The sequence below is a fragment of the Aythya fuligula genome, chromosome 2 (assembly GCF_009819795.1).
Source record: "Aythya fuligula isolate bAytFul2 chromosome 2, bAytFul2.pri, whole genome shotgun sequence".
NCBI classification, from domain to species: Eukaryota; Metazoa; Chordata; class Aves; order Anseriformes; family Anatidae; genus Aythya; species Aythya fuligula.
The window spans coordinates 95,044,323-95,068,805 of NC_045560.1; the positions used below are offsets into that span (position 1 = coordinate 95,044,323).

Consider the following 24,483-nt stretch of genomic DNA (forward strand, 5'->3'; position numbering starts at 1 on the left):
AAAATTATAAAATGTATTTTGTAACCAGCAGAGTTAGGATTAAATGAACAAACTATACCTTTAAATATATCATCTGAAACAGAGGTTGAAATATTAAGTAGTGGAGGCTACTAAATCCAAACCACCATCCCTAGATTGACAATTCATCAGGAACATCTCCTTTCTTTACTATTTTCTGGGAAAAAGGAATAAAATAAAATGAAATACTGAGATAAAATGAATACTAGCAATTTACTCTTGGTGAGAAGATGCTTATGTGAACAGTCCCACTGAGGTTAGTAATATCTGTTCACCTAAAATAAAATCAATACTCTTGTCACTTTTGTATCATTGTGAAGTAGGGGGTCATCTGTACTTTGAGCAGATAGAATCATCTTATGGAGATCACACAGGAAGTCAACAACATGCCAACAATAGAAATTCAGTGTCAGGGACTTGAGAATACCAATAGTCCTCTCCACCAATAGCTCCCAAAGCCTGCCCTCCGCCCACAACCCCATTTCAGCTCGTCCCAGGGCCATCAGTCCCTGCCCAAGTGATGCTGAAGTAGTGCTGGTCCCTATCTTCATCACAACTGTGAGTGGCATGGATGTAGTTGGTTTAGGCCCACGGACTTGACTTCCCTGCTTGTTCTCAGACCTGTCACGTCAGTGCCCTGCAGTCACCAAGTGTGCATGACAGTAGTTCCTCTCACTGGATCCGATCCTTTCCCTGACTCATGGATTGACTTGTAGCATTCTTTACCTTGGACCTTATCACTATGAACCTGGCTGATGGTCTAGACTCATGGTTGAAACTGGTAATATCCAGACCTGTCCTGATCCCCTCACTTGGGCAGTGAGGGATGGAGCCCTGTCAGGCAAGGGCCCTTGTCCAGTTAATGTGTAATAGCACTCACTTCCCTCTTCCGTAAGGACAGCCCATACAGTTTCCGAACATTCATTTCCTTTTGTTAAACACGTATTTCCTGATAAAGACCACATGAATGTTGTAGTTTGGTCTCATCTAGACTTTCTTTTTTTTTTTTTTTTTTTTTTTTCAGCTTATTTAGTCATTGTGTCTATTCTCTCAGTTTGTTGAGATTAAAGAAATTCATTTATTTCTTTTCAATGTGAGTTCTTGGCTCCTCAAAATCCGTGTATTTCTTCCTTCACAGGTGCAGGGTCAGGGACTTTGTTGTTTGGCTCTCAAACATCACTGAATTTGATACAGCAGCTATGAGGTAGGCAAGTATTGCTACCACCCACATCACAGAAAGAGAAACAGACAGAATTGGTAGCAAACTTTAGAATCTTGTTTAGGTCATATGAGCTATATCACAGAGCAGCTCTGGTAGGATGAGGAATAAAAAACAATTCCCTTGTGTTCCATCCATTGCCTCAAGCACAAGGGCCATCCTTTTCTGACTGCAGCTGCATTCCTTACATATGACATAGAACCTTATTTATTTATTTTTTTTTTTAGCTTGTTGCTAAGTAAGCATATTTGTCCTCTAGTAATTTTTGAAGATGACTATATATAGATCTATTAAATATGAAGTAAGGTGAAATCCCAATTTCATCCAGCTTTCTATGAAGAGCTGTGTAAAGCACTCTTTTTTTTTTTTTGTGAGTGAAGGACTAGAGTCCGTCAAGAGCCTTATTGATTATCGGGTCTGATAATCCTGGTTTGGGGAAAATGAAATATTAGTTTCTTTAAAATGTTTAAAATTGTAAACAGACATATAGGTACAAGCTTCACTAAATTATTAACAATGGACTAAATCACATGGAATTATAATATCTCTGTTTTATAAATTGATGCAAAATTTACTTAGGAACTTCAGATGGCCACCAGATTTTAATGCAGTTTTATTACAGCTTTGTACATCCATTTCCTCCAGTTGAAGTTATCTCATACTACACAATAAGCAATAAGCAGAAGCGTATTTTTTGTTTGTCTGCTTGCTTGTTTTCAATTTTCTTCGCTCAGAGTGTTGGTGGAATGGAACAATTACTGCTGAGCTCTCAAACTGCATGTACTGCTGGTGGTACACATTCCAGTACCTGCTTAAGCAAAGTGTGCAGCATTTTCTATTCCGAGTTTCACAAATTCAGTCCAAAATTGCAACATTTTCTACAAGAATTGGCTGCTGTAGAAACTGGAGGCCAGTTTTTCCAAATTCTAATGTCAGACCCAAATCCAAATCAGAAGAATCCAAAGTTAAATTGTTTCAAAGAAGTGAAGGACTTCTGTAAGAAGGCAGAGAAACACAAGTCTCAATACTGTGTCAACAGATACTTAGAATATTTAGAAAGAAAAGAACCTGAGCAGGGTGCCAAAATTATGCAAATAGAAAGCAAAGACTGAAAAATGTAGTGAAAACACCCTGAGACCAAGGCATAAGATAAGATTTGTTAGATGAGTTGTGTGACAAATTGGGGAAAAAAACTTACTTGATTTGATTGGAGAAAAAAAAAAAAAAGGTGATGCTGTAAATTCTGATAAAATTTCTAATATCTAGTTGTTATAATAGAAATAGAAACACCTTTCTTTTGGCAAAATCTCCACAACAGATGCATCTGCAAAACAGCCAAAATCTGATTGTGGCAGTGAAGAGAAGAAAGGTTTTCAACTTCTCTGGCACCAAATGTAATAAAATGTGACTTTGGGGAGATTAAGAAATAGTTCAATGGAAAGTCCAAGTTCTTTGAAAGCTTCAGAGTACTGGGCTTCTAGAAGGTGGGGTGGGATGAATAGATATTTCTCAGTGGCTGAATTTAAATGTGTTGTTCAAAAAAAAGATTCATTATGGTTCCTAAGCCTATTTCTTAAGAAAAAGGAACACCTCAAATGTAAAGTTCATGAACAAGTTCTAAGCATAGCAAGGCAGTAGCTGGTCTGAATGGATAATTCTTCTAATCAGGTGCAGTCCACTGAGTCTTATCTGTAAATGCTAGTCTATTTTAATAGTTTTTAATTTTTATAATTTTCCCATGGTCTGATTTGACAAGAAGATAGTTGGCGTGAATCAGCTGTTCTCCGCTCAGATCAACTGAGTAATGTTGATCTAGTCTTCCTGAGATTGCAAAAACAACTAAAAACTGTTCCAGGAAAAGAAAAACTGAAGAAAATATCAGAAAAGCAAGCCTGGGGAAAAAAAAAAAATAAAAAAAATCTTGTTTTATAGAAGAAGGTAGGACACTATGGGCTAGAAACATATGACAACTTGTATGACTTTGGAAAGTACAGTTCTGTTAGCTAAGAGAAAATTTGCTTTTTCTAAGCATCATATGATAGTTTTAGTGAACTTCAATACTAAGGAGATGGATTTTGAACATTAGCTAAACTATGATCAAGAGAGGTCTATTTTCTTTTGATATTACCAACTGTCTATTTCAGAAAGGCAATTTTACATTGTATCAAGAAAGACTGGTATCATAAGGAGCAGCTAATGGGATTGCTGGAGCTAAAATATCAGTCCTCCATTTCACTAGTATACTTGGAGAAAACAACTATTTACTGTTTTGTTGGCTTTTTTGTTTTTCTTTTTTGGTCAGTGAATATACCTTCATAGAATGTCTATGAATGTCATACAACTAACTATAACATCACAAAAGAATGAAGAATATAACCCAAATCTTGGTGGGCACATTCTGATTGTTACTTCTCTAAAACTGGTTAATTTTTAATAAAATAATTGTCCATATGTCCACTTGTTTTATGCCTTGTAAAAAGCCTTATAATAAAGTAACAATATGGCTCAGTAATTTGAGTGTATGGCTAAAAGTGTTAGGGTGAAGCAGAGGCCTTAAAAGAAGTAATAAAGACAATCAGTGTCATCATAATGACCTTTAGAAGTACTTCATTGGTCAACCAAGAAACATGCAGAACCAGCTTAAAGAGAAATTCGCAAAAAGGACTGTTCTGGTTTAAGCCCAGTAGATAGCTCAGCACCACACAACCTCTCACTCACTCTCTCTACATGGGATGAGGGAGAGAATCAGAAATGTAAAAGTGCAAGAAATCATGGGTTGAGATAAAGACAATTTACGAGTTAAAGCAAAAACTGTGCATGCAAAACAAAGAATTCACTACTTCCCATCATCAGGCAGGTGGTCAGCCACTTCCAGGAAAGCAGGGCTCAACACATGTAACAGTTTCTTTCAAAGACAAACACCATCACTCCGAACATCCTTCCCTTCCTCCTCCTGTCCCACAGCTTTTATTGCTGAGCATGTTGCCAAGTGATATGGAATATCCCTTTGGTCAGCCTGAGCCAGCTGTCTCTTTGTCTCCCCTCCTGGCTCCTGGTGCTCCCCCAGCCTCCTCTCTGGCAGGACAGCACAAGAAGCTGAATGTCCTTGGATCTGCTCTGCCACACCAAAACCATCAGTGTGTTATCCACACTATTTTCATCAAAAATCCCAAACACAGCATCATGCAAGCCTCTACAAATAAATTATTCCAGCCAAAACCAAAGTACAAAAATGTCCTTATTTTTTACCCCCAAAACATGTCTTTATCTAACAGTTAAACAGCATACCAAAAATAGTTGCATAGTATTTTGTCAATAACATACAAACATGAAATACACCCAACAGAACAACTTACATGTGTAGACTGGGAGACACTCACAAACATGCATTAAAGAAAGGCAGAAGGATTTTGAAGTGATGAGTTTGTCTGTAAAGCTGCCAGTTAAACTGAGATGTCTCACATGTGACATTTCATGTCACATTGCACCCTCTAGCTTTTACTGCATTCTTAGGCATGAGCGTGACAGGCTTTCAGCAGAGGGAATATATCAATACCTAGGTCTTTGGATGGCTAAATTGTCTTCTCATAAAATAAACTTTACAGTTATCTAAATTTGAATGGAGGAGTTTCTACTGGTGAAGGACAGATAACACTTCCTGTTCTTTTCTTGGCCATGCCACTGTATAGCAAATATTTTCTAATTGTTTAGAATGGACTGTGACTGTCTTTCAAAGGACATTAAGGAAAAGGACAGTTAGAAGGGAGATTTAAAATCTGTAATTCTACTGACTCATGGAGAGGGTCATTGGAAAGTATCTGCATATGATTTATGTACTTCTAAATTTTCCAACACAATGTCACATACGCATTGTATTTCCTGTGTTTGTATGCAATGTCTGTTTTTATTTCTTTTACACTATGATTTGTTTCTCCTGTTTCTGATATTGTTACAAACAAAAAAGGTAATCAGTGAAATGAGTGTGATCATAATTTTATTAAATTAAAATCAGAGTGCCTCTCTCTTCGCTTCAATCTGTAACCATGTTATCTCCATCTAAAATTATTTTTGCTCATGTATTAGAAACAGTAGCACAAAGCTCTGGTTTTGCAATCATATGACTGGAGGAAAAACAGCAGTGATTAAGACAGAAAACCTTGAAGTGGTTGTATGGAAAACGGGAAACAAACAAACAACAAGAGCAAACACCCTACAACTGTCCACCAGATTGTTTTGTATGTTATTTGGCATATTTGTGCTCTTAGGCAGCTCAGTTATCTTGCCACCATAAAATCAGATGAGAAAATCTGTAGATAACATGGTTACTTGTGTCACCTTTTAGCAAACCGTGCTTAAACACTTGATGCCCCACGAAAAGATATATGCCATAGGAAAGGGGGAGGCACAGAGCAGTTCATTAAGCTTTATCAACCCTAAGTGACATAAGCTAAGCTCTGCTGATTCATGCTAGGGCCAGCTGATAGTGATTTCAAGTCAGTCCTTGGAATTCACAATCTTAGAGAATTTTCTGACAAGTCTTTCACCTTTATATGGTCTCAAACATTGCTTTGGCTATAAGAAAGCTTTTGGTCTTAGAAGCACTGGAAATTCACAAGAATTGTCTGGTCCCGTGTTTCAAAATGGGAGTCCACTATGAAATTTTCATCACATGTAATATAAACTCTTGACATGGTAGATTGGTTGATAGTAGATTATGGTAGTAAAAGAATTTGCCTTGATCAATTTTTAGATGAAATGGAAAAAAATGTGTGTACATATTACCACCATTGAGACTATTGCTTGTCATTGCAGGGATAAATATGGTCCATTTTCTTCTGCCTCACTGAGTTCACTAGTTTGCCTTTTTCTCAACTTCTGACAGGTGAGGAATGATCTGACTGGCGTCCTGTATGGTGAAGATATTGAAATTTCAGATACTGAGAGTTTCTCCAATGATCCTTGCACAAGTGTAAAGAAGCTTAAGGTATGTGATACTGTTTGTGGAATAAAGAGAAGGTGGTGACTATGTTGTGATATTTGACTTTTTTGTCATCTGTAGAAGGCTAATAAAATTTGCCTAAGAGTGACTACAGCAGAAGTGGCTACAGCATGTCACTGCATAATAAGGTTAACAAATGACATTTTGAGGGCCTAGTCCTGCCCTCAAATGTCAATGAATGTCATCATAGAATCAAAGAATGGTTTGGGTTGCAAGGGACCTTAAAGATCACCTAGTTCCAACCCCTCTGATATGGGCAGGGTCACCTCCCACCAGACCAGGTTGCTCAAAGCCCCATCCAACCTCGCCACTTCAAGAGATGGGACATCCACAGCTTCTCTGGGCAACTCGGCCTTGCCACCCCAAGAGTGAAGAATTTATTCCTTGTATCTAATCTAAACTTACCCTCTTTTGTTTTAAAGCCATTATTCTATTCTATTCCATTATTCTTATCCTATCACTATAATCCCTGATAAAAAGTCCCTTCCCAGTTTTCCTGTAGGCCCTCATATGCCCATGCGTATCAAAGTTTTTATAGTTACTGATAAGGATGTAAAGCAAAGCAAGTTGTTGCTGGTTTAATATTCATACCTAAAGCATCACTCTTAGTCATATATGTGAAAAAACTCTTAAGTTTTGGACTCAGAGCCCTTTTAAGGTAGATTATCATGTACTGAAACACTGAGCATCTTTCCATTAGCTTCATAGCATTCTAGATTGAATTATTTGCTTATAGTGATTTGCATTATTTCATATGAATAGTAGAGAAAAAAAAAAAAAAAAAGAGAAATTTGACAGAATAATTTAGCATCTCTCTCTTATAATGATTTTTTAGGTTCTTGGCATCTGGTAAAATTAAAACTATATTTTAGCAATACTATGAAGTGCAACCAACGATAAACTAGATATAGGAGTTATGAATCTTAGATTGCATATGAACATGAAAAAATGATTGAGCAGCAAGAGGAAGCTTTTTTAAATGGTGCTGATGGCATCAAATACATAAAATACATAATCAAAATCCTGCAAATGCTTAAATATGCGTAAAACCGGAAAAAATAATAATAGACTGAACACTATTGAAATACTGAAATTTATACAAGGATGTCAACCTATATAAGTTTAGGACACTACAGAATCTACCTGGAAAAGGTCTGAAGCATGGCAAACTAACTGTGCGTTATTCCTACAGATGCAAACTTGAATGCTTAAAGTATAAGATCATGTTTATATAGAACCATATATGTGTGTCCAGTTTAAGCCAGTTTGTATTTCCCATCTGTGGTTGAAAAGACTCCAGTATGTGTTATTGGTGAACTCCACATTTTTGGCCAGGTGTTTAACCCATGGTATCAGAAAACTAAGAACTTTGAAGCCAGATTTTTAAACCAATATGTTAGAACAAGAACAGATGCATATAAGCAAGTGTGTTTAGGCAGGAGGTTAGAAAAAGCAGTGAGATTCCAGCCTTCCCATATGTCAACAACATATTGTTTGTTTTATAGGAAAGACCAGACGAGTCTATCAAACAATATTTTAAAGTTATCTCTTGATTTCCTCTGCAAAATGAATTACTAAAGCAATAAATAAGCATATATCTAGACAATCACTTATTCTTCATAGAAATATATGATCACTTGTTAGGTACATAACTTAGCTATTCAATTCTGAAAATGTTCATTCTTGTCAAGGAGATGTAAACATAAGATTGGTGAACTGGTGGCTGTTTACTGTAATTGTGATGAAAATAGACATAAAATACCTTTTATTTTAGTAAACACAATTTAAATTAATTAAATGAATTTCAGTACAATATAGAATTGTGCAATGCAAAATAGAAATATCTATTATGATATGCAGAAATATATGTTCTATATTTTCCCTGGAAATACCGTAAGTTTTACTACATATTGACACCAGCCTCTTTGAATCACAATTGGAAAGTAAATTTAGGCTTAAGGATGTCTTTACAAGTCATTTTTAAATTGTAGCTCAAAGAAAGGGATGTTGGAAGATATGCATTAGTACATCAACTTAAATACGCTTGAAAATTCTAAGCATGCACGGGCAAACTGCATGAGTAATAACACTTCTGCTTTCAACTGACTTGTATCTTGCATGTAGGAAAAAAAAAAAGAAATATATGAATTCCAATTGAATGAAACAGTTTCCATCTGATGTCCCAAATACAATAGATGTTTTGGATGCTGACTGAACATGATCTCATTCTAACAGTCAAGTTAATTGAATTTTAAAATTTGGGGCCAAGGACGGGTTTGGATGTGGCCTCAATCTAAGCGAGTGACATGCGTGCTAACATAGATAACGTGGTGGTGGAGGTGAGAGCTGAAATCCTCCAGTTCACCTTCTCCACCAGTAATTCCATAGCTTAAGTTAGAGGCTCACCTGCAAATGGACATCCAGGCATTTTGGAGGCAAAACATGTGGATACCTGTATTGACAAAGCTACCCAGCTATGAGTAGATTTATTGATAACATCTTGACTGTCAGATACATGGTAGAGAACATGACAGAGTATCTGAGCAGTTCAATTTAGATATTTCATAAAGAGCCTGCCAAGACATTGACTCTTCCTGGCAGATGAGATATTGCAGCAATCCTTCTCTGGAAAGCTGTGTAATACAACATTGTGGTGTTATTCATTAGAAATGAGACAGATTAAAATCTGATCACAGCTCTGCAGGCTAAAAAAAATAAAATAAATAATAGCTGCCTATTCCAGCATAATGTAGTGGTTAGAAACTGAAGAGGCTAAAGAGTGCCTCATATCCGGGATACCAGAAAGGGCAGTGGAAGACAAGTTCTTCCTTTCTCCTTAGAACATCTTAGATGTCTTGACCTTCATTCAGGGTTTATACTACCCAGCTGCCAATACAGTGTATTACCCAGTGCCAAATACACTTTATATTTAGAGAATATCTTTCCCCATAAGAAAGAAAGAAGGGAACAAGAGAATCAGTCACTTTTAAGGCTGTGTGGTAGTCTTCATTTATAAAACATTTTTATGGAGAGTCCAACACAACTGTGGGTAAATGAAGTGTAGCTTTTCTTAGTTTTCTTGTCTAAACTGTAGTTCAAAGGGTAGGAACATATGTATTGCTTACTGAGGGGCAAAGATTAAATGCTGATATTGCTGCTTTAATCTCTGAGAAGCATAACTATGACAGCTCACCATCTGGCAAATGGTCTAAACTCTGGTCTTTTTTTTTTTTTTTTTTTTTTTTTTTGTAAGTGTAGTTTAGTGAGTTGCCTTCCCCATGGGATGTTTTTAATCTTCTCATAGATACCTGCCTAGTTCCGTGAATTAAAACTTGTTCTGTCAAATATGCTTCAGTTCCATAAAACCAATGTACAACTCTATGAAAAAGACAAAATACTTAGCACTTGCTAGGATCCAGTGGATGGCCTCTTTGAATCCTACAAGAGAGTTGTGCTGTGTTAATTTGCATCAATCCTATGAGAGTTGGTGTAGGAGAATAATGTATCTGTGCCAGGAAATCATACTGGTTGAATTACCAATGTGACCTAAGGAGGGAAAAAACTATGTGCCAGAAAGTGTCTGATGTCTCTTTTTGCATAAGACTATAACGTGGACATATGTCCTAGCACATGAGCACTGAAATGAACCCGGTTCTGATAAACTGCAGTGCAGATAAAATCTATGCATGGGATTTGAATTATGCCCAGACACATGAATTTGTAGCTTCAGTGCCTGTTTTACAGGACAGTCAGCAGTCCCAATTCTGGCTTCAAATTGAACTAGGCTTATTTACCACACTGAATGCAATTCTCTAGGGACAAATCTGGGAAAAATGTGAACGGAAATGCAAAAAGCAGAGTTTGAGAGAAACAGGCTTGCTGAGGAGCATGTCATTGCATAGAGAAAGATGTTATGCATGGAAGATGAAGAGCTATTGTACAGACTTTCCTAAATGATTTCCTTCTACATATGTTCTGGCACACAATTCTTAGTTAAATGGTTGCATACTAAATTATTCACTCTTTTTAAACTGTAATCCATAAAAAACCCTACACTGCATTTTATGGCATTGTATTGATATCTGCATGGTTTATAAACAGGAGGAATCTCTTTTGTTGTTTCCCTTCCAAGGCTAACCAACTAAAATTATAGATTATGAAGCTGGACAAAGAAAAAGATAGTTAACCAGATGTTCACTGGCAGCTTGACCCTGCAATCCCATACTCTCCATTTAACCTAGCAACTCCTTGACTCATTCTGAGTCTTCACCCCAAAGTACCTTGCTTGCTACATTCTGCTTCTCTGATTTGTCTGCCTCTGAGCACCTTTGTCTAGATAGCTCTTCCATTTTCTTCTGAGAAAAGCTTACTTTCTGAGATTGAAGTTGTCCTAAGTGTTCCAAGAACTATTTGTCAACAAGAGCAAGTGCCAGATTCTGCACCCAGCATGGAGCAATCCTGGATGTATGTACAGTCTGGGAAAGAGAGGCTGGAGAGCAACCCTGTGGAAAGTGACCTGGGCATTCTGGTCAATGGCAAGTTAAACATGAGTCAGCATTGTGCCCTGGTAGCCAAAAGGGCCAGCCGTGTCATGGGGTGCATCAAGCACAGCATTGTTAGCCAGTCGAGGGAAAGGGATTGTCTTGCTATGCTTTGCACTGGTGTGCAGTTTTGGGTACCACAGTATAAGAAGGACCTAAGACTATTAGAGAGTGTCCAAAGGAGGGCTACAAAGATGGTGAAGGATCTAGAGGACAGAATGTTTGAGGAGCAGCTGAGATCCCTTGTTTTGTTCAGCCCCGAGCAGAGCAGGCTGAGGGGAGGCCTCATGGTGGCCTGCAGCTCCCTCACGAGGGGAGCGGAGGGGCAGGTGTTGAGCTCTGCTCTCTGGGGACAGCGACAGGACCCGAGGGAACAGCATGGAGCTGGGACAGGGGAGGGTCAGGCTGGGGGGTAGGCCATTCTTCACCCAGAGGGTGGTCAGGCACTGGGATACCCCCAGGGTCACAGCACTGAGCCTGCTGGAGTTCATGAAATATTTGGACAGCACTTTCAAACATAGGATTTCTTTTTTGGGTGGTACTGTGTGGAGCCAGGAGTTGGGCTCAATGATCCTTGTGGGACCCTTCCAACTCAGGATACTCTATGATTCTGTGATTCTGTGTGTTTGGACGTGCAAGATTTGGGTCTGAGTGCTGTTGCCAAATTGGTTGCACAATGATGTTAGCATAAGACAATCCCAGTAGCCAGTAAGAATATTGAAATGGAGTAGGATATTTCTGGGGAAAAAAATAGGTTGGACCGTACACTTCTCATGGTGCTTTACTATAAAAGCATATTTACTGTGGGAAATGTGTTGTGGCTTATGTGATAATCAGTTTTAAGTAATGTCTTAAGGCATGGTACCACAGGCATGACTATATGTCCACCAGAAGAAGGCACTTCAGTTTAAAAGTTGTCTACAGCCAGTGAGCAGTGATGCTGCACATCCATTCTTACCTTGTACATCTTGCCTACAGCCTTTGGCACTCCTAGTCTATGAGATAGCACACGTCCTGTGGGTTTTTTTGTTAGGTTGTTTGTTTCGTGGTGGTGGTGTTATTTTTATTATTATTATTGGTTCTCATCTTGTTATAAAATGAAAAGGAATTTATTCAATTTTAAGTTTAATAATTCAGTGCTGTGTCACTTTTTTTTTTCAACAAACCTACTGTTTTTCAAATATTAGATATGTGTTTTTATGTTCAGAGAGGTCAAGCAATTTGGAGTTCCAAGAGTGAGCAAAATGATTGCTAAAATGTGAAAACTAGAAAACATGGATGAGCTTTTTAGCCACTTAATTCCTAAATCTACTTTTTGTCTTTACAAAAAATGTAATACTACTGGTGACAGTGAGTATAATTTGTGTGATTTGTTTGTTTAGTTTCACATGACCTTGCTAGATTTGTTTAAAAATAATCTAATCTGCTTCAGTAAGATTTATATTGTTTTATCAACCTGTGGCTAACTATAAAAATAAAGACAAGTAGGCTTATTGAAAATGCACAGGTTCAGAATGAGCAAAGCATATTATATATTTTACCATTTTGACCATGCGAAGATAAATTTCATGCACTGAACTGCAGACGCATTATAGTATTTTTCTTCACTGTCCATAATGGTATTTTATACTGAACAGGAAATAAACATAGAAATTACCTAAACTGAAAATCTTTGATAAATTGATTTAATTAAAACTGGAATGTTTTTCACCACTGAAATTCATACTGAATCATCTGTTTCTTTTTTCCTTGGAGAGGGAAAGAGTTATTAGTAATTCTAATCCAGTATTTTATAAAAGAAATGAAAAATCATATTTGCTCAACCTATTACTGAGAACCCAGCTTTTGTGTGAAATAAAAGGTAATATTAAGTTATAAAAAGCTGGTTTTGATTTTATGGAAGTTAGCCATAATTTTTCATGTGAAAGAATGCCAGACCAGTTCCTCAAGGAATACTTAACTCTATGTGCTTCAGAATTTAGGAATATTTTGTTAATATACTTCTAAGTATGAAAGTGAAATGATTTCTTTTTAAGTCAGTCATAGATTCTAAACAGCAAAAAGTACATATTTCCAAAACATTTTCATGTTTTAATATACAAAATTAACAGTAAAGGAAAAAAAGTCTTGCAAGACATCAAAAGAATATTTGGTAATTTATTGTTTTTGAGTAGTAATATTTCACAAGATAAACATTCCAGTTTTTTTCTCATAAGTGCAATTGCTTAAGCGTTTTTTCAAACACCTCAGCTGCCCCCTTTTGCATTGTTTCCAGATCTTGAACATGTAAAACATGGAATAGTTCTGAATGAATTTTGCTGTCTGCAGCTGTAATCTGTTCCAACTCTCCACATGATTTGAATGGCCAGCTGAAGTTGTTTCTGGAAAGGCTGTGACTGTATTTAACTTCCTTGCATCTTATTTAATCTACAGGGTAATGACGTTCGGATAATCCTTGGCCAGTTTGATGAGGAAATGGCTGTGAAAGTTTTCTGCTGTGTAAGTAAATATATGCAATTGCATATCAGAATAAAAATGTGGTACATTTGAATAAAAATATATTTGAGTATAAACAGTTACATATGTTTTGCTCCATTTCTGTTTCAATAAAATACTTTGCAGTTGATTTTAGTGGAATTTAGTCACAGCCTTCATGGTTAGATTTTGTTTCTGCTTTCCTGTTATGGAATTAAATGCCAGATTGAACTTCATGTCAGGTCATAGGAAACACTGTAGTTGTATATGTACATAAACAATGTAGTTGTATATGTAGCCACAGATGCAGAGAACTGCCAGATTTACATCATGTCAAAGAGCTGCATTCTGGTCTGCATATACGTATTTTTGCATGTTTTGCTCTGGAAGAATAAAAAAAATCAAACAGTTCCTCTAGAGGTTAACCAAACAACTCTATTTCTGCTACCCAAAATGTTATTAATTGCATAGCCACCATTCACTTCCCACTTACCATACATTTGACATATTCTTACTGAAATAAAATATTACTTTGTAAAACTATAAAGAATTTGAATTAAAAGAAATGTAGTAAGACCAGCATACATAATTTCACTGAATATATCTTCACCATTTGTTTTTATGTATTTGAATGTGCTGCAGTCTGATTGCCATTGAAAGAAGCAGGAGTAAAATGTAAATTTATTTTTTTTTTATCTGATCAATAAATAAATGAACCCCAGATATAGACAGATTTTAGTGGACTTAATTTTGTACTAATATTGAATTATTAGTCTAAATAACCAGATTAATTCAGTATGCCCCAATAACACAAAGAATATAGTGAAAAAGCAATAATGATGGTACTTAAGCTTCAGAGGGTATCTTTCGATGTTCACTTAGAGAGACAAAGTTGCCTATCCAAGCAAAGAAAGGAAAGGCAAATGTTCAAAATCTGAGTGCTACATGTGCCTCAGACATATGTTGGCTCTTATTCAGCATCTGTCATAGTTGCTGGCAAAATTTGGAAAGGAGCTATTGCAGAATATGTTTGGAAGGAGCAATATCTGTTTGCATCCAAAAGGAAATGGAAAGCATTGTTTGGTTCTTCATTCTTCTCAGCTCTGATTGGTCTTTATATATAGATCTTTTTGTTCCAGCATTTAAATTGGATTGACAAAGATAATCTTCAATTTTTCCATTCCTGCAAGAAATAAGGTTCTTTCCATGGCTCACATCCTCCACAGATCTCTGGTGAATGGGCTTCATTTGTCTAGCTGTGGTGTCCTAATCACAGCTGTCTGCCAACACAGTACTTGGCAAGTTTTTGGCCTTACAAAGGCCACTGCCCTTAGTATGTTATTGCTTTCCTCTCCTCTACAGTTCTGTTCCATGTTTGTGTATCCATGAGGACACTGAAGAAATCCTAGAAATCCTCATGGGCAAGGTGTCTTCTTGTCCATACTGAGGGTTGAAGAGTCTGAAGGACTTATGGCAGGGACTGTCTCTTGAACACAAAAGCTTGGTGCAGCTTTCTACAGGAACAGTTTAGTACTAACACAGGAAGCATGCGTAATTCAAGTTTCAAGAGTGGCAGCTTCTTCTAAAGTACATCAGTGTCAAAAATAATAAGGTGGATTTTTTTTTTTTCTGGAGCCTGGAGAAAACCAAGATGTATTTATGTATTTATGCTTTAATAAATGTATTAATATGAGAATTTCAGCAGGAGACTGAATGCAGGAGAGGGCAGTTCAAAGTAGGTCATTTATATATTAATACACTACAATGTGTCAGTAAGCTTGTTATTAGTCATAAAATATATTGTTGACTCATGCACTCCTACAGCTATGTGTCTAAGAGCACAATAACTTAGTTATGTCAAGTTTTTTAACCCCTTTCCTCAGGTGTAACTTCAGACAGGTTTTGTTTGTGATTCCCTGTTATATTTTTCAGAATATAACAGAGCTTTAGGTTTGTTAGAGAGAGGTGCTATTGTACCAGTGGAAAATATATATATATGCATTTCTGATGGTGGTTATAACAGGAATACTATTTGCTAATGATTTATGTAGGTGGCAAAGTCTTTAAAGTATGCCTCGGTTTTCTGGCTGGATTCAACAATCATACACTGTGAGGTTTCCTCAGGACCTCCATTAGAGGTTATATGCTCATTTTCATTTTACCTGGATGTTCCTTGCACACACATGCATATACACATGCAGGAAGCATTGCACATAACAATAAATGGACTAAAAGGTAATCTAATTCAGTGGGAAACTTTAAAAACATTACAGGACTAATTCAAGCCTAAGTGAACGTTAGCAGGTGTTTCCTATGATGGCTTCCAGTAGACTGGAAGCTGGCAAATGTTGTGCAAGTTTTCAAGAAGGGCAAGAAAGAAGACCCTAGCAATTACAGGCCTGTCGATCTCACATCAGTACCTGGTAAAATTATGGAGAAGATGATCCTTGAAGTTACTGAAGCACACCTGGGGGACAATGCAGTCACTGGTCCCAGCCAACATGGGTTCGTGAGGGTAGGTCGTGCCTAACAAATTTGATTTCCTTTTATGATAAGATCACCCATCCAGTTGATCAAGAGAAACCAGATGATGTGATCTTTCTGGACTTCAGCAAGGCTTTTGACACGGTTTCCCATAGGATCCTACTGGACAAAATGTCCAGCATACAACTAAACAAAAATATCATACGATGGGTGAGCAGTTGACTGACGGGTAGGGCTCAAAGGGTTGTGGTAAATGGGGCCACATCAGGCTGGCGGGTGGTCACTAGTGGGGTCCCTCAAGACTCCATTTTAGGGCCAGTCCTCTTCAATGTTTTTATAAATGATTTGAATGTAGGACTAGAAGATGTTTTGAGAAAATTTGCCGACAACACCAAACTTGGAGGAGTTGTGGACTATGATGAGGGTGGAAAGGCCTTGCGGAGAGATCTGGACAGATTGGAGAGCTGGGCAATCACCAACCACGTGAAGTTTAACAAAAGCAAGTGCCGGGTCCTGCACCTGGGACGGGGCAACCCTGGCTATACACACAGACAGGGCGACAGTACGCTGAGTGGGATGATGAGAACACAGACATACAGACTGGGCAACGAGACGCTGAGACGTCTTCGAAGAGAGCAGCCCTGCAGAGAGGGATCTGGGGGTTGTGTTTGACCGCAAGTTGAATATGAGCCAGCAGTGTGCCCTGGCAGTCAGGAGGGCCAACCATACCCTGGGGTGCATTGAGCATGGCATTGCCAGTTGGTCGAGGGAAGTCCCACTCTACTCTGCGCTGGTGCGGCCTCACCTCGAGTACTGTGTGCAGTTCTGGGCACCACAGTACAAAAAGGACGTTAAACTGTTGGAGTGTGCAGAGGAGGGCAACAAAGATGGTGAATGCCTAGAGGGGAAGACATATGAGGAGTGGCTGAGGTCACTGGGCCTGTTCAGCCTGGAGAAGAGGAGGCTGAGGAGAGACTTCATTGCAGTCTACAACTTCCTCACGAGGGGGAGTGGAGAGGCAGGCGCTGACCTATTCTCTGTAATTACCAGTGATAGAACCCGTGGGAATGGTGTCAAGCTGAGGCAGGGAAGGTTTAGGCTGGACATCAGGAAGAGGTTCTTCACTGAGAGGGTGGCTGCACACTGGAACAGGCTCCCCAGTGAAGCATTCACTGCACCAAGCCTGTCTGAATTTAAGAAGCGATTGTGCTGTGCACTTAGTCACATGGTCTAAACTTTTAGGTAGACCTGTGCAGTGCCAGGAGTTGGACTTGATGATCCTTATGGGTCCCTTCCAACTCAGCATATTCTATGATTGTATGGTTTAAATAATCTTGGCTATTCATTTAACATGAGTGTCAAAAGAAGTTAGCAATTGTAATTCAGTGGGAAATCCTAGCTTTCCATTGTTTTCACTTCAGTGGGATGAATGTGATATTTTTTAGTGGAATAAAAATAAGGGTATTTTGCTCAAAACTTAACAATTCAAGAATCAAAATGTTCAGCTATGTTGGACCATTGTCAAGTTTTGTTTTGTTTTGTTTTTCATTTGAAATTGGATTGACATGCAACTGCACTGTATTCCCAATGAAAACTTCAAATTCTGCAGAAAATCTGTCTAAAAAACTTAGTGAGAATTTTTCCACATATCATCTTTAAGCCATAGGGATAATGAAGTATAGCCACATGCATATCAAGTCAGCGTAACTGACACAATTATCTGTCTGAAGACAGTTAAAGAAGGTAAATATTACACATATGTCACTGCATGAGCTTTGTGTGTCTATTTTAGTAAACATTTAATAATAACAAAAACAAGGCTTAATCAGGCCTGTTGATACAGAAGGATTGGATTCTACTCTCCTTGAGCTCATAGAATTTTACTGCTGAGGCTCTGCTTTGGAATTAAAGGCACCATTGATTTTTAATGAGAAACAGATGGAGGTTCATTGCAGTTCAGAAGTCTACAGGCATTTTGTAGAGGTGGGATGTTGGATGTGTACATGCCGACATGATGGAAACATGATGGAAAGACAACGGGGGTGAGGTTTTGCAGCCACTTTTGCACAATACGCCAGTATTTGTTTCCTACACACAGAAAGCTTTCTTACAGAGGCTGAGGTGATTCATCTTTTTGATTTCCACTTGATCTCAGATCTGAGATGTTGAAAGCAAAACTGGCTTTCTTTAACTACTAAGAGGCATTGTTATTTCTCACAATGATTTTTTTTTTTTTTGGCTTGCTTATTACACATTTCCTACCAGTTTGTCTCTAGTAGCATTCCATATATGTGTTGCAGATGAGCATTTTAAATCAACACAGAATGTGCTATGCTCTGTTTTAGATATCATGAAATTTGAAATAAGGCAGCATCCATAAAATAGCTTGCAGATAAAATCCTAACGATATTCAGTGTAATGGTTCCATTAGCAAAGGCAAAATCTCAACTAAGAGCAAAGTCTTTTTTTAGAAGGGTGTAGAAACGTTTCCTTACAGAATTAAGTGTGTTTTTTTTGTTGCTGCTGTTTTCTTTTAAACTGGAGCAGACTTTCATTTGCATATGAATGCAGATTCAGCACCAGCAAAGATAACCTGTAGCTTTTTATGAATGTGTTGCTCCTGTTTTGAGTAATGCAAGCCCATTGTACAAAGCAATCAAAGAGAAGAATCAACATCTCTGCTGATACACTGAGAACCACTTCATAGTTAAAACTAAAGTTCTCTGTCATGCACAAATAATATAGTATATCTTCTTCAACCTTACATCCCTTACAGTCTGATTAATAAATTAATCATTTCATAACATGTAAGTAATTCAGTTAATTAGCTTATTCTAAAACTAATTAATAGCAAGGGTCTCTTTAAGAAGTGCATGGTGCCTGCTTGTCTTTTGTCCTGATTTCTTTATGCCCTTAATAGAATAAAACAATTTCTTCAAACTTGCTCTATAGTCATAATTAATCAAAATCTCCAGCATAATACACTTTAGAAATTAGATTTAATTTTGGCACATTATTAAAAGCTGTTTGTATCTAATTCCTATAAGGCTCAGTTAAGCTTACATTTTAAAAATCATTTAAATAGTCAGTTAACCTTTAAGTATGGCCATTTGTAAGTGCAAAAAAAAAAAATGTTTAATTGATCATCTCATCTTTGGCTAATTTCTGGGCAGCAGCTATGTTTGTTAATGTGAGTTTTTGACCGAAGGGAGAGGGTGTATAAAGCACAAAATAGATGTATAAAGCGCTGAGCCAGAGTTTCTACCTCACCAAGCATTTTACAATTCCAAATATATATATATATATTTTTTTTTTTTTTTTCTAAATAAGTATCTCTTTATGGATTCAAACAAGAATTATAAGGTTTTATAAAAAAATACCAAATCCAGTCTCACAAGGGCAGAAAATACTGAGGATATTTCGCTAGGTGCTTGGCAGTAACTCAGGGTTCTGTAGCCTACATAGGGCATACAGGAAGGATTGGGGAAGACACTGTAACTACTTTACACTGTTCTGATCGTATAACGCATTTGTAAGCCTTTTCTACCCTGCTCTTTTGTGCCAATAAATCTTTCTCATGGAATCTGAAACCTGTAAGAGGTGATCTGTGTTCAATCAAACAGCTCAAGAAAGATCTGTATGTTTCATGTCAAGGAAATGCATCTTTCAAGCATCAGAATCATCTCTATGCAGCAGAATCAACAGGGAGGAAACTGTGGGGAAAACAACCAAAACAACTAAACCTACCAACCAACCAAACAAACAGTATTTTGAAATATACTCGAAGTCTTCTTTAAGCCAAAGCACTAGTTGTGCTATCACTGGAAAAGTGACATGGTGCTCAGCTTTGAGGGAACTAATATTGTTCCTCCTCCTTTTGGCTTCCTCAGATCACTCTTCCAGCTCTGTCATTCCGCCAGATCTGAATGGAATAGTTGCCAACACTTTTTTTTTGTTGTTGTTGTTGTTAGCAAAATCTAAATATTTAACCAGATTCTTGCAGGTATGGAAAAGTTTCACCTCAGCCTTGTTGGGAATGATCCCTCATTTTCAAGGATGGAATTTCTGGTCATTTGGAAACTTTTAATTTTTACACAATATCCCAGGCCATTTCCAGATTATGTAGAAGACAGAGTCAATTGCAAACAGAGTAATTCCAACAGCTCCAGTTTCAGGATACTTCATAGCTAATAATTCCCTGCAACATATGGTTTGATACTTCAATCTGTATAGAGCAGAGGAAGCTGTCAAAGCCTGCCCTTCTCTAGAAGTGCCATTCTTTGTTAATTTGTGTTCTCAGTGATTTGAAAACAGACAAATAAAAGACACTATATGACTGAAAGGTCTTGAATCACCTCATTGTGTAGAAGAAACTTGTTTGGACATCAGAAGGTATTGGTGGATGAAATTGCTGTTTTCTTCAAAGGTGGACATGGGATGCAGTGTCACTGTATCAGTAGAAGGAGCAGAGATGGACAGGAAAACAAAAACAGATGTATTTCTGGAAGGATAGAATTAAAAAGAGAGACAAAGACAAGTAATTTAAGTGGATTGTATAATAACATGTGAGATGGCAGACACTGGGTTTCAGACCAGGAGCACTTTCGAGCAGCACCGTATACAAATGCATGAAATTTGTTTTTAGCTGAACATCGGCTCTTGCAACCAGGGGCCAAACAAAACTGCTTTATGCATAATACATCTCTGAACTGAGTTTGCACCATTGTAACAGATTTCAAGCCCAATTTTAATTTTACTATTAAAGTATTTAGGAGGCTTTCCTATGTTGTATTTTTTGCTATTCATCTTTATATATCTGATAGGCTTTGGGGAAGATCTTTGGGATACTTTTCAAAGCAGTTATGCTCTGAGTGAATAATATTTCCTCTTCGCATTCTCATAGTTCCCTTCTTCTACTGTTATAAAGATTCTGTAAAGAGTTAGAGGTTTTCCAGTTAAGAGCTTTAAAGTTGCACCACATATTTATAAAAACTTTTTTTTTTTTAATCTCATATGTCTTGTATCTCCAGTATTGCTTATATTAAAACCAAAGAAGCATAAAGACTGCTGTTTGAAATCGAGTCTACCCGAAGTGTCAAAAGAAAACTATCTAGTTACAAGACAGCGAGAGAAACATCTGAAATATAATTCACTAACTTTATCCTAGAACATTCTTCACAATAAAATATCTATTGTGAATAGATCAGCTTTTAGGTACACTAGCATATGTGCCTATTAAGGAAATACTTCTGTTTATTTTCTTCTGTGTATTTAAAAGGGATCATCATCATCTCAGTATCTTGAAGTACAATAGGCTGTATTCAGTATTCAAACAATCTAGAATTTCACCTGAAGAATTATCATGCTGGAAAAAAAATCACAGAGGTTTGCTTGCTTTATTGGTTGACCATTGATTAAAGCTCATCAGAAGAAAGTGTTTACTTAGTGTCCCTGTGGTCTCTATTTTATCACAGTCATGCCATTCATATTTTCAATGTTGGGATTTGATGTTGTCTAGGATCTATGTTTTCTTGCTTAACCTCACTCTGTTTTATGTGCCTTTTAGTCTGATAATAATATAGCTTAAATATGTTAGCATGGTGGTCCTACCACAATGGAAAAACTATGTTAAGTAAAATTTCTTATGGAAACATGGTGTCTTCTGCCAGTGTTCCTCTTTATCTCTCCTGGTTTTAGAATCCAATAGTTTATTCCTCTCATTTTGAATAAATGTTCTATTGGAAGCAAAATAGATTTTATTGAATTTTCTTCTCATGACCTTAATTTTAAAGACAGGAATCTTCAAGAAAGAGGTATTCATTGTCAGCAAGTAATTATTCTAAACTGCTCTAAATACTTGTGTGTTCTTCAGTCAGGCCATTACTTCATTAATGATGAAAAACAAAATAAACAATATTCTTTATGTTTAATATGTCTATTAAAATATCTATTAACTTTTCTATTTTTCTTTCATTGTAGGCTTATGACGAAGAAATGTATGGCAGCAAATATCAGTGGATTATTCCAGGGTGGTATGAAAACCTTTGGTGGGAATCCTGGATTAATTCCTCACAGTGTCTCAGCAAAAATCTTCTTGCAGCCATGGAAGGTTATATTGGAGTGGATTTTGAGCCTCTCAGTTCAAAAATGATAAAGACCATATCAGGAAGGGTTAGTATTTTTCCTCCAGCTATTTTTTCATACAGTCAGTAGTGTCACAACATCACGGCACAATAAAGCATGGAGGAAAAAGGTCAAGTTACAAGATGCTTCTGCAGAGTTGGTGTTCATGCTACACATGGCCAATGATGCACATGCTACATTGTAGCAAATTAGTATAACTGAGCACAGAAATAGAAAACTCTTATGTTTATCCCTAATCCTGCAAATGGCTGATTTTATTGGTGATATGTAACTCTGAACTGGGGGCTGGTGGTGGGGCTTGCTGTAAACATGTAAATATGTGGCATTTCCATAAAGTACATAACATTTTATCATAGAACAAATGCATGTAAACTGTAGCCAATGAATAAACATGCCTGATTTTGCTGCTTTTCATCTTTTTTCATCTGTTGTCTTTCATGCCTTGCTGACTGAGCACTTTACAAAAAGGCAACTCATCATAACACAGCACACCATAAAGAGCATAGTAAACTTGTAAAATGTACACAAATTGCCACTTAAATAATTGCACATTAAGCAAATATTTGCTTAAGTAAAGATTAATTGATTTGCATTATCCTATAGAATGTAATCAGAGCAATAATTTGCAGGCATACAGACTTAGTATGTTTTGGTATTATGGCTCACCAATATGCACCCCAGACCGACAGCTTTGGTTGAACTAAAACTTTCCGTATGAAAGCAAAACAAAGTTGTCCTTCATACAGAGAAGCCCAACAACTGCATTTCAGTCTTTTTTTCTCTAACCCCCTTCTGGCCCCACCACCAGTCTGTAACTCAAGCAGCACGTTTTTGGAATTTTTTGCTTCTTTCTCTGGTTGCCTTTTCTATATTAGTCGTGCAAACATCTAAATTGGAGCACGCAGTTCATGGTGTAGAATTGGACCCAAATCTGTAAAATGTTAAGTATTGAAGTAAGACTGATTTTTTTCTCCTCTGCAGACTCCACAGCAATATGAAAGGGAATACAATGCTAAACGAGGTGATGGGCAATCCAGCAAATTTCATGGTTACGCCTATGATGGAATATGGGTGATTGCCAAGACTCTGCAGCGGGCAATGAAGTATCTCAATACCACCAACAAGCACCAAAAAATTGAAGATTTTAACTATACAAATCACAAACTTGGCAAAATTTTTCTGGATGCTATGAATGAAACCAACTTCTTTGGAGTAACGGTAAGTCAAAAAAAAAAAAAAAAAAAAAAAAAAAAAAAGATAGCTCTGTTTTTCCTTTATCTTCAGAGCTTCCTCAGTTCTACTTTATCTTCACAATTAATGCGGATGCCTTAAGACTATTGTTCATTACCACCTTGTGGTGCTGAGAGATGACACTGTTCAATTACTCACTTATCAGATTTTTAAGCATGGATGTGATCTGAATTAACAACTCAGATCTGTATTAAGGAAACCACTAGTTTTGCAAACTGCAGTAACATTTTTAAGTGACTGTTTACACAGCTGAGGAGTAGCTGGGGTGTGATCCGAAAACACCTATTTCTCCCATCTTTTATTTTCAGTAATAGGTTATAGTACATTAATGTCTCCAACTCCAGTGCTTTAAATCCTAAAAAATCCTCCAATATATTTCAGTAACCATTTACCTGTATTTAAAATTTGTATTCTTTCACAGTCAAGTACAAAGCATGTCTATGACTGAAAAGCTGGTCACATGTAGTAATAATCTCATTCTGTTTTCAATTGCACCATTGCAAATTCATAGTAGGGTTTGGTTTGTTTTTGGTTTGGTTTGGTTTGGTTTTGCACTGCCTCTATTTTTTTTTAGCAGAGTAAAAGAGGCAATAAGCAGTGTAGCCCTAAAACTTCTTAATTGCTTAAATGTATTTGAGACATAAGTCAGAAGTTAAAGGAACAAAAATATTGAAGAGAGTCTTGCAGAGCTCTTCAAACATATTGAAGAGAGTCTACATCACCAAGAGAGCTGAGCAGACTTCATTTCAGGGAGAATGGTCTTCACACTTTCCAATAATGTAATATATGTAGTAAATAGTAAATGAGAGAAGCTCCTAGAACCCATTTTGTTATGCCACATACTTGTCCTGCTACATAGTTAGATAAGGAAATCAGAGTTTTGAAGAAAAGTGTAACTCAGTGGTGCATGCAAGGAATGCTTTTAGGAACGTCTCTACAGCAAGAGCATGCAGAGAATTGGCATCATTTCTGCTGCTGTGCAGTGGCTTGTCACGTTCTGTCCCCAAGTTAATTTAAATTGTCTTGGATATCAGTAAACCTCAAAACATGTTGAAGCAGCAGAACTAAGGTTGTCATACATGTCACAAATGGTTTCAAGGAGGAAATGTCAAAGTATAGTTGTGAACAATGAAGCAGGCTCAACTTTTTGGTGTCCATATCAATTGCTAAAAAAACCTGCTATATGTCACTATGCGAATGAAACTAATTTAGGATTTGTAAATAATAAACAATCAGATGGCAAGGCAATACTAGAATCTAGTTGCCTGTACAATATATATATATATATGTATATATATATTTATTTTTTACACTGTGTTTAGCTGAAGGCTTCAGTAAAAGACTTGTTCAGT

At 37.1% G+C, this 24,483-nt stretch overlaps 1 protein-coding gene across 2 annotated transcripts in view; it reads left to right on the forward strand.

Moving 5' to 3' along the window:
- GABBR2 (gamma-aminobutyric acid type B receptor subunit 2) overlaps positions 1–24,483 on the forward strand; it is a 479,128-nt gene that overhangs the window by 227,603 nt on the left and 227,042 nt on the right. For both annotated transcript variants that reach the window (XM_032180769.1, XM_032180770.1), the window contains exons 4-7: positions 6,120–6,221; positions 13,211–13,276; positions 21,716–21,907; positions 22,862–23,098. In XM_032180769.1, coding sequence (XP_032036660.1) covers positions 6,120–6,221; positions 13,211–13,276; positions 21,716–21,907; positions 22,862–23,098 — 597 coding nt within the window. The remainder of the gene's footprint in view (positions 1–6,119; positions 6,222–13,210; positions 13,277–21,715; positions 21,908–22,861; positions 23,099–24,483) is intronic.